This window comes from Pollachius pollachius, assembly GCF_949987615.1.
Source record: "Pollachius pollachius genome assembly, chromosome: 2".
Lineage (NCBI taxonomy): Eukaryota > Metazoa > Chordata > Actinopteri > Gadiformes > Gadidae > Pollachius > Pollachius pollachius.
This window is the reverse complement of record NC_136935.1, coordinates 46,431,658-46,441,323: the sequence shown is the minus strand read 5'-3', so window position 1 is coordinate 46,441,323 and position 9,666 is coordinate 46,431,658. Positions and strand designations below refer to the sequence as shown.

The following is a 9,666-nucleotide window of genomic DNA, read 5'->3' as shown; positions in this document are numbered from 1 at the left end:
AGAGGGTTGGCTGGTAACCGCAAGGTTGCTAGTTCGAGCCCCGGCTCCTCGGGTTGTCGAGGTGTCCCTGAGCAAGACACCGAAACCTAACTGCTCCTGATGAGCAGACACCTACCCTACCCTCTTCTGACCCAGACACCTAAACCTAACTGCTCCCGACGAGCTGGCTGTCGCCGCTGTAGATGTGTGCATGAATGGGTGAATGTCAGGCACTATTGTAAGGCGCTTTGGTTGGCCTCGGGTTAAAAAAAAAAGTGCTGCATAAATGCAGTCGCGATGATAGACGCGTCCACACTGGGAGACACCGAAAACATGAGGACCACGTGGGGCTCAGGAGCTAGGATGGATGGGGTTCTGTCGTCTGCTCAGAAGATTGGCATCAGAACTGATGGTACAATAGTTCATGTGTTAAACTGCTGGGGCAGTAATTCATGTGGGAGGAGAAGGGAGTAATCCATTCACTCTGCTCGCTCAGACTTCAGCAGACGGCCTAGGGATTTGAACTGGCGACCCCGCTGGTCATGAGACCTGTTTTCTTATGGTCATGTCCCAGCGTGAAGTGCATAACTGCTACCGTAGAGATTGACCAAACGGCTCGAATATCCCCCAAGATAAAGAAACGATAGCTTTAACAAACATGAGGTCGTCATACAGGATTACTCCAATTACAACTAGTGACATTTTAATATTCACTTTGCTATTGTTTGCAACTTTTTTGGTTTTGAATACAGCCCTTGTCATCAAATGTGACCACATTGTGGAACTGTTACTCATTATGGACATACAACAAAGCAGCAAACAATGAACTTGTTCAACGATGGCAGCGTCAATTCTGCCTTTACTAACTCAATGGCGCCATCTATATTTCATTTAAGGAATAAAACAAATGACATTAATGGTTAATAACAACAATTTATTTAAATAGCTATTTTCGAGACAGAATTGTCACACACGCCAATGACATCGACATAGTTCAATTTAAGAACACAACCAGTGGTGTTTCCAGACATCTGGCCACCACTCTGCAGTCCACAGTGACATTCTGGCCAGTGGGACCGGCTTCAACACATCGTCAATCGTTTGCCTCCCTCTGACTCTTTGAAAATATCTCTTCCAAAACAGAAAAGCAAAATGGATTCATTCATTTCCAGTGTGAATATTGTTGCGTTTGTCTTTACTGTAGTTTCCATCTCTAGCTTGAGATGAATTTGGTGAGTGATGCAGATAAAAGTCCACCTGTTGCCCGTGTCCGTGGGCAGGCACGGCTTCAAAGTCCTTCCAGGTAATACGAGTTGTTGTCTTGTTTCAGAGTCACACCTGTCTGCTTTCAGACCAGTGGGTGGGTGTTGGCAGCTTGTTGACATACTAGTGGGGGCTCTGTCTTCAGTGGGCCCTTTCAACAGCTTTTATGTTGCGGTGCTCCTCGTCTTCTGACCTAGAAAACTATTGGCAAACCATGGAGAGTTCATCTTGTTTTCTTTTATACTAACCATTTGTTTTCCTGATTATTTACCTGTTTATGAAAAGAAAACCGAGATGAGAAACAAACGTATAGTACGAAAATGTCTTAAAGTTAGAAAATGTGTTTTTTATTTTGGTAAATTACAAGACTAGATGGAAGTGGTCTGTGTTGGAAGTGTTGGAAACTACAACTCTAGTTATAGATAATTAAGCTGCATTGAATGTTTGTTCATTAAAAAAACAAGACACATTTTGAATACTGCGTATATATGTGAACTGAATGCTCCCACCTGCAGTGTGTCAGCTAAACATTTTCTTTAGTTTGGCGAAAAAGCCTCCCCCCTCCTCCTCCTTCTCATCCTCATGTTGTGGCTGCTTGTCCTGTCCCTGTGTAGCAGAGCGTACTGAGCTGCTGCTGCCCCCTCCTGGTGGCAAACACACATTGCATCAGCACAGCTGCTCCCGCTACTTGCTTACTGACTACAGGGGTTAGGCCTCCAGTGTGTTGAGATTTGCTTCTTACAACCATGAGGGTATTTGCACAATGGTGCCATGTGTGGTTTTGTGTGTGGTTTTATGGCTGGGTTGCGGTTGTGTGTCTGATGCATTCTTTTTTTTAATCTGAAAAAAACACGATAAATGAGACATAAACATGACACAACAAACACAAAGTATATGCGAGGATGAGCTGTGGTCTGACCTGTCGGCATGGTAACGCCATTGACCGTCCCCGGGACGTCCGTCTCGTCCTCTGCGTAGCTGAGCATCAGCGACTGCTGTTTCCGACTCAGCTTCCTTGAAGGAGAGGTTCAGGTCATGTGTGAAGGGCTTTTATGAGCGCGTGTTCAGCAGATCTTTGCATGCATTCACAGGTGACAGTCATCTACTGACATTCAAAGTGCCAAGGTAAAAACATATAATTGTTGACTTTATGTTTAAGCTGTGGTAAATTGAGGACTCTAAACCATCCTAAGCCATCACTAAAAGCATTAGGAGCTTTCGGCAGCAACAGCGCAGCATCCGGGGACCAGCTCCAGGGCTACTGCCTAGAGCCAATTGCCTAGGTCAAGGACACCAGCAGGTTTATCAACCCAACAGGTATTTTCTGATGTCATCCCTAGTGATAGTGATACCAAAAAATACATAATGTTTGGTTATTACTCCTGCCGTGTGGGACCTAGTGCCTTGGTCAAGGACCTAGTGCCTAGGTCAAGTACACTAGGTCAAGGGCACTAGGTCAAGGGCACTAGGTCAAGGGCACTAGGTCAAGGGCACTAGAACAAGGGCACTAGGTCAAGGGCACTAGGCACTAGGTCAAGGGCACCGCCAGGTGTTTTAACCCAACATGATGTGTTTCTTGGCATCACTGTCCCTAGTGGTAGTGAACGAAGCATGGTGTGCGTCTTACTTGGGTACTCTGATCTTGATGTGGACGTAGTGGTCTCCGTAGACGTAGCTGTTCATCTTGCGGATGCCCTTGCCCTGCAACCGGATGGTCTGGTCCACCTGGCAGCCGGCGGGGATCTGGGGAGCATCAGGAGATCATAGCTGTTTGATTTGACAGCCTTCTGGTAATCCTCCTCAGTGCCAATCGTGCCATGCCGATTGGGAATTAGGCTGTGTTTAAAAGTAGGAACCAGGAACCAGAATTGTGTGCCGTGCTGAGCCAATAATTTAGGTTGCAGGCTTTCATGGTTACTATTCATGGCTATTCATGGTTACCTGTATACTGATGGTACCACAGAGACTAGTTAGGGTACGGGTATACTGATGGTCTCATAGAGACTAGTAAGGTTATCTGCATACTGATGGTTTCATACAGAGTATTTAGGGTACCTGCATACTGATGGTTTTGTAGAGACTAGTTTTGTTACCTGCATACTGATGGTTTCGTAGAGGCCCTGGGTCTTCGCCGTGCCCCCCAAGATGGCCTGGGCGATGGAGATCATGGCATCAGAATGGATGTCCATCCCGTTCCTCTTAAACACCGGGCTCCTCTGAACCTACAAGACGACATGTCAAAACGCACCCTAAGAAACGCTTGCTCCAGGGTTTTTTTTTTTAAATCGCGGTTTCAGATTTTCCTTGTTTGGCCATGATTTTACCACCAGCTGTGAGCATGACAAGCCATCGCAAGCAGTCTCAGAATCTGCCCTGTGACATGGTGACAACAGAGTGGAAGCGGCAACCTCGATGTATGATGGATAGATACGCCTAGTTGGTACAATCTACTGGGTATGCTGGTAGACCGATCTATCCAGCATACATCTAGGTGGCCACTCCAACTTGTGATGTCACTAAGGCATAGGGAAGGGCAGGTCCTTAAAGGACTTGTAATGGCAAATCATACTAATACCTGGTGGTTAAATAGGGGCTATTTAAGAAAAAAAATAGAAAAATTATCAGGCCGACCAACCCTGAACGTGACGAGGATTTCTTTCTTCCCAACGGACATTAGCACTGTCTGGCCGTCCTCCACCCCTGTAAAACAACACAACGAGAATAAAACGTCACGGACACAACGTAACACAATCACCAAATAAACAGTCAGTATCCACCCATGGACATCGTTCTCAATACATGGAGATCCTTCCATGTAGGGCTGTACGTTATGGACTAAAATGTTTATCACAATATGATTTGAGGCATAGAAGGCAACGGTATTAAATCACGGTATGTTACTTTTACCTTCTAATTTCGATATAAATGCTTCTGAAGGGGAAAGATACTGGTTAGGCAGCAAAACTGCATGAACAAAAAATGGAAAATCATTTCTCAAGTTGCTTCCATCACTGAAAAACACTAATGTTTAATAGTATGGATTTCTTTCTCCACTTGCTCGCGGACGGATGTTTCGTTACCATATTTTCAGAAGTTGCCCGTAACTTTTAACATGAAAAAGTAGTTACGTTACTGTATGAAAGTGTTGGTTACTTTGTACCGCGTTACACACAACATTGTCTACCGGTCTCACGGTAACGTCCAAATCCGTACCGTAGCGCAAATTCACACCGGTGTACATTCTATACCGTTTATACCGTTCAGCCCTACTTCCATGTTCCCCGTTCCTTGCTGGCTCAGGCTGTCCCTTCTGAAGAGACATGTCCCCACGTACCTGCAGGCACTGGCACCTTCACCGTCTGCCGCTGCTTTGTCTGCCCCGAGCCGCGGCACAACACACAGGGCGTGGTCATGATGCTGCCCCGCCCGCCACAGCGTCGGCACGCCGATCGCATCATGAAGGGCCCCGTGCTCACCGTCTCCTACAGGGGGAGAGGCGGGTATCAACAGGAGGGCTTCACGGGAATAATTACAGTTTGTCCGTTTTTGTTTTTCCGATATGTCGGGCCGATATTCCGATACAGCGGTGGAGGTTGGCGGTTTGCAGATATGTGAAAAACTTTGTGGAACAAGCAGTTCAGAAGGTGTAGACCGCAATATATGGGGGTAGATTTGTCTCGACATTATTTTGGAAACAAATGACAATCTTTGCGGACATTTGAAAACTGTTGGGAGTATTTTGACAATCTGTGTCTACGTTTGTTTATCAGTAAATATAAAACTATTTTGTAGACACCAAAAACTCATATTTTGCAAATACACGGATGGATCTGTATCCTACGTATTACAAATTCCATTATTGCACTTTCCACAAAAATAGCTTGAGAAAATTTTGTGTTAAACTGCCACTTTCGGATAGCCGCCTGAGACTAAGTTCTTCATTTCAAAATAGAAAAAATATCCATAGTAACAGCACGCTTTCCATTAACCTTTGTAAACTGTATTTTCATACACTTAGTCGAGCAATAAGTCTGTTTAAATTCAACACAACTAGTAAATGATTGTGAGGTGCAATCGTCGTTGTTATTGTTTGAGCTAAGAAAGCATTTTGGTCGTGAGAAATAATGGAGACTTGGCGTTATAAAATCCACATCCTGATACTGTTTAAAAGTGTTGTGCTTGGATAATCATTACAATATTTACTTTTAAACAAGGCCCAGATGTGTTGCTTGGGGCCGTTGGTTCAGAGATGGAGATGCCAGGATTCCCCCCCCCATTAAACACAGACTTGGATGGAAGCTCCAGCACTCAGTTTCCCCTAGTATCTGGTTTCTAGGGCTGTCTAGTTCTGGTCGATTGGTCGGCCGATATGCAATCCCTGGTGATTCCTTCTTAAGGCCCATTATATTGTACAGCAATTGTATCTTATTGAGTAAAAAACACTAATATTTGTAACGTGACCCATGTGGTTCTCCGAGTTTTGATGAGAACACATTTCCTCCAGTCAAGACTTAAATGAAAAATATGGCCACTTTTTTTAAACAGATATTGTATCGGCTGCTTAATGAGATTTGAAGCTTAGGATAGTGTGGTAGTCAGGGTGTCCACACATGAACTGAGTTCACTCACCATGCCGGTGCCGCTGCAGTAGTTACACTTGGAGACTTTGGTCCCGGGTTCACTGCCCTTCCCATCGCAGCGCTGGCAGGCGTCATCGATGTTCACAGTCATCTCCTTGGTGACCCCCTTCGCTGCCTGGGCGAACGTCAGCTCCATCACAAACTGGTGAGGGGCGTGGACAGAGAGAAGGAGGCGAGGCAAATGATGTCATTAGTGGCAATGTTAGATTTGCCAATTCAAATGCTTCAACTAGTAATGTTGAGTTACACGTTGGATTTGTGTTGATGTATTTATTGTTTATTGTATGTAAACTGTCTAGTGAACACTATCTAGTGAACGCTGTCTTAAACACACTCTTACATATACACACTGTCTAATGTACACTGTCTTATATACTCTGTCTAATGTACACTGTCGTATACACACTGTCTAGTGTAGATAGATAGATAGATAATTTATTGTCCGCTTGGGGAAATTGTTCTCAGTGAATAGACAGATACACATGAATGTTAACCTCAAAAACATAAAAAAGAAAAGAAAAACACAGACAAGACAAGACCCCAAAATCATATTTCCCACGTAGTACAAGGACACATCTAAGGCATTTTAAACCAAAAACACATCTAAGGCAAGCATTTTAAACCAACAATTAAAACCTTCTTTTGTTTGTTTAAAAAGCTGATGGATTGTGGAATGAATGACTGTTTAGTCCTATTTTTGGAGAGGGCTGGGTATCGAGGCCGGCTGCCTGAGGGTAATAGTTCAAAGGTGGTGCAAAGTGGGTGTTTTGAATTTGCTAAAGAAAATCCTGCTTTACTCTGAACCCTCTCTCTCTAGGTGTTTTCCAGACTATTCAAATGAGTACCTAACAGCTTGCTGGCAGTGGTCACTATCTTCCTAAGCCTACTCTTCTGTTCTTCTGCTGCGCTGCCGAACCAGCAGATTACGCAGAAGGTCAAGACACTCTCCACATAAGCAGTGGAGAACATCTTAGCCATTTTGCAGTACACCGTCTTATAGACTCCGTCTAATGGACACTGTCTGTGTCTTATACACACTGTCTAGTATACACCGTCTTATCACCACTGTCTAATGTACACTGTCTGTGTCTAATACACACTGTCTAGTATACAACGTCTTATCACCACCGTCTAATGGACACTGTCTGTGCCTTATACCCGTCTACTATACACCGTCTTATATCCAGTGTCTCGTGTCCACAGATCCTTACCTCAGGCCTCTGATCAAACATGCTGCCGAAGTCTCCGAAGCCCCGGCCACCGGAGAACTCGCCGAAGATCTTCTTGAAGAGCTCCTCGGGGTCCACGCTGGCACTGCCCGCGCGGTAGTACTGCTGCTGCCCGGCGCCCGCGCCCCGGCTGGGGTCGAAGCCCGCCGCGCCGTACGTGTCGTACTGCTTCCTCTTCACCTCGTCACTGAGCACCTGCACACAGGGAGGGTCCGACGTTACTGGGTCCACACTGGACACAGGGCTTAGGAGGAGGGCTGTGATGGAGCCGTATCTAAATAAATAAGGGATAGTTTGTCGTTTGTCGACTTTTCGGTAATTATTCCCACAAAAGGGCGCGCTGCGTCAAAAGTAAGCAGCGTAAAGTGAAGCAGGTGTACCACTTGTGAGACCCCCATGATAATGGTTTGAACAAAGTCAGTCTGCAATAATTATACATTTATGTCCATGTCCATGTCTCTAGCATCTCCGGCATAACACGAAAGACACGTAACCCCCTGGTTTGTGTTTACTCCAAAATTCTGTTGTGATGGCACATAAGAGTGTGCCATCACTATGTACAGTGTTACTGTACCTCATAGGCTTCCGCAAGCTTGGCAAACTTCTCCTTGGAGCTCGGGTCATCTGGGTTGGTGTCCGGGTGGTATTTCTTGGCCATCTTAATTGGGAAGCATACATTGTTTTTCATCATTATATTGAAAATGAAAGTTGTAAGAGAAACAAATAGTCTAATCACTCAGATTTATCAGGTTTATATTCATTTAAATGTTCAACGATTTCTGCCTGCTTGACATCACATCTTACATTAACGAGTTAAAAACTGATTAGGAAACAAAATTAGATAAAAGATAAATGCTAAAGACCTGATAGTAGGATTTCTTGATGTCTTTCTGTGACGCAGTGCGAGCAACACCAAGAATACTGTAGAAGTCCTCCTTGTTTCCCACTGGGCTGCTCGTGTGGAACAGCTTGACGCGATTTGATTGGGGACATCCTGTTGCTGGATAGAGAGAAGCATTCACCATATCGTTATCATTCATGCATTTGGCTGGATACTAACTCTTTTCTAACAACACATAACTTTAAGATTTACGTGTTTATGCAAGATACATGTTTATTAACGTTTGTTGACATTTGACAGTGACTAAAAACATGCTATACGAGTGTGCAGATTATGTTCGTCTAACTCACATCTTGCAACGTTAATGCCGAAAAGACGCCGACATGATACATTACGCTCATAGATGGAAGGAAAGAGTTCAAACTTTAAGAACAAGTGCGCCACTCAAAGCAGACCACGAACCCCTGATGTAATGAGCAGGGACACCATGTACAATGTACCCTGACCTCGATGTGGACTCCACAGCCCACCAGCTGACAACTGTTCTCTCGGCATCAGCACAGCCATAATAACCATACTTTAATGCATTATTTGCATAGCTCTTTAGAAACTGACAGGCAATGGAATAACCGGTCCCGTCATCCTGAAAGTGAGCAACTTCGCTCTTCGGGCTAATGCTATCTTACCTGTCAGTCCTCTCAATGTCACGGCGTCTCCCCCGGACCCCCATAAGCTCACGCCGCCGGCAAGCCTGTGTAGTTGCGACCCCGAAAGGAACGCTGAACTTCCGGACGATTGTCTTTCGATGATAAGCCGAAAACAAGCCCGACGGTGACCCGAACTTACAAACTTGGATAACCAACGTGCTGAGAGACTGTGGACAGAAGACGCCATGTTTGCGTCACTGCCGTGACTCTGACGGGCTTCGAGAATCTGCGCATGCGTGATGGATACGGTCCGTTTCTGTTGCTGATGCAAATGATATCACATGATCAAAAATGATCTAAACGTGTTTTTCACTGATTCTATGTAACACCATAAGGCATTTCATATTTTATATTTTGTAACGATATAATAACTATATAATATCAACTATATTTTTAATTTGTGGGTTGATATTAGGATATTTAGGTTAAGTTTTATGTCCTTTAAATATGTAATACTTGCAAAGAAAATATCCATTATATTCTATGTTTTAAACAGAACATTTAGTTTATGAAAATAAAAAAATATATGTATGTCTTGTAAATCGACCACAGGTGGCGCTACTTCTCCATAAATTATATACCTGATAGTTTATTTACAGTCGTATTCTGGACCAACTCGTTGATACATTTAACAGCCTAGCTGTATCAACTTATCCTTGAGTACAAGAAAGGACGGTTCTTCGATATGTCTGTGTAAACCACCATGTAGTTTTGTTAATCTTCATCTTTCACAGATATACATTATAAAATAAAGGCTTTACCCATTAAACCCATTAAACTGCTATTTGTAAAGCAGAGTCTAACCTATATGTCCATTGATTAAAGTCACATGACCTTATCATTTTATTCATTATCTCTCTTAGCTCATCCATTTTTAACGTGAGAGGTCAAAGGTTGTGTGTAAAATGCAGATGGCTACCCCTCCCTTTCAAGCTGGCCTGTGTTGTGTATGGGGCCAGTTGGTACTTCCATGATGACCTCATCGTCTATGACAGCATCAAGTAGTC

The 9,666-nt window shown here is 44.1% G+C and overlaps 1 protein-coding gene across 1 annotated transcript; it reads right to left on the bottom strand.

Annotated features, from left to right (window-relative positions):
• Positions 1–936: 936 nt before the first annotated feature.
• LOC307092180 (dnaJ homolog subfamily A member 3, mitochondrial-like) lies at positions 937–8,847 on the bottom strand. The gene is made up of 12 exons (XM_079759090.1): positions 8,639–8,847; positions 7,975–8,111; positions 7,686–7,769; positions 7,094–7,306; positions 5,872–6,024; positions 4,577–4,724; positions 3,878–3,942; positions 3,336–3,464; positions 2,870–2,985; positions 2,162–2,256; positions 1,752–1,886; positions 937–1,513 (listed from the first exon to the last, which is right to left on the bottom strand). Exons 1-11 carry the CDS (start codon positions 8,844–8,846, stop codon positions 1,762–1,764), a joined length of 1,473 nt encoding a protein of 490 aa, XP_079615216.1. The 5' UTR covers position 8,847; the 3' UTR covers positions 937–1,513; positions 1,752–1,761.
• Between the last annotated feature and the right edge of the window lie 819 nt (positions 8,848–9,666).

Excerpts from the sequence above, each read along its gene's own strand:
- LOC307092180 (XM_079759090.1), bottom strand. The coding sequence starts at position 8,846 with ATGGCGTCTTCTGTCCACAGTCTCTCAGCACGTTGGTTATCCAAGTTT. Across the intron at positions 8,112-8,638 it reads GACATTGAGAGGACTGACAG|CAACAGGATGTCCCCAATCA; the intron begins GTAAGATAGCAT and ends CTCTCTATCCAG. Across the intron at positions 2,257-2,869 it reads ATCAAGATCAGAGTACCCAA|GAAGCTGAGTCGGAAACAGC; the intron begins GTAAGACGCACA and ends CTCTCCTTCAAG.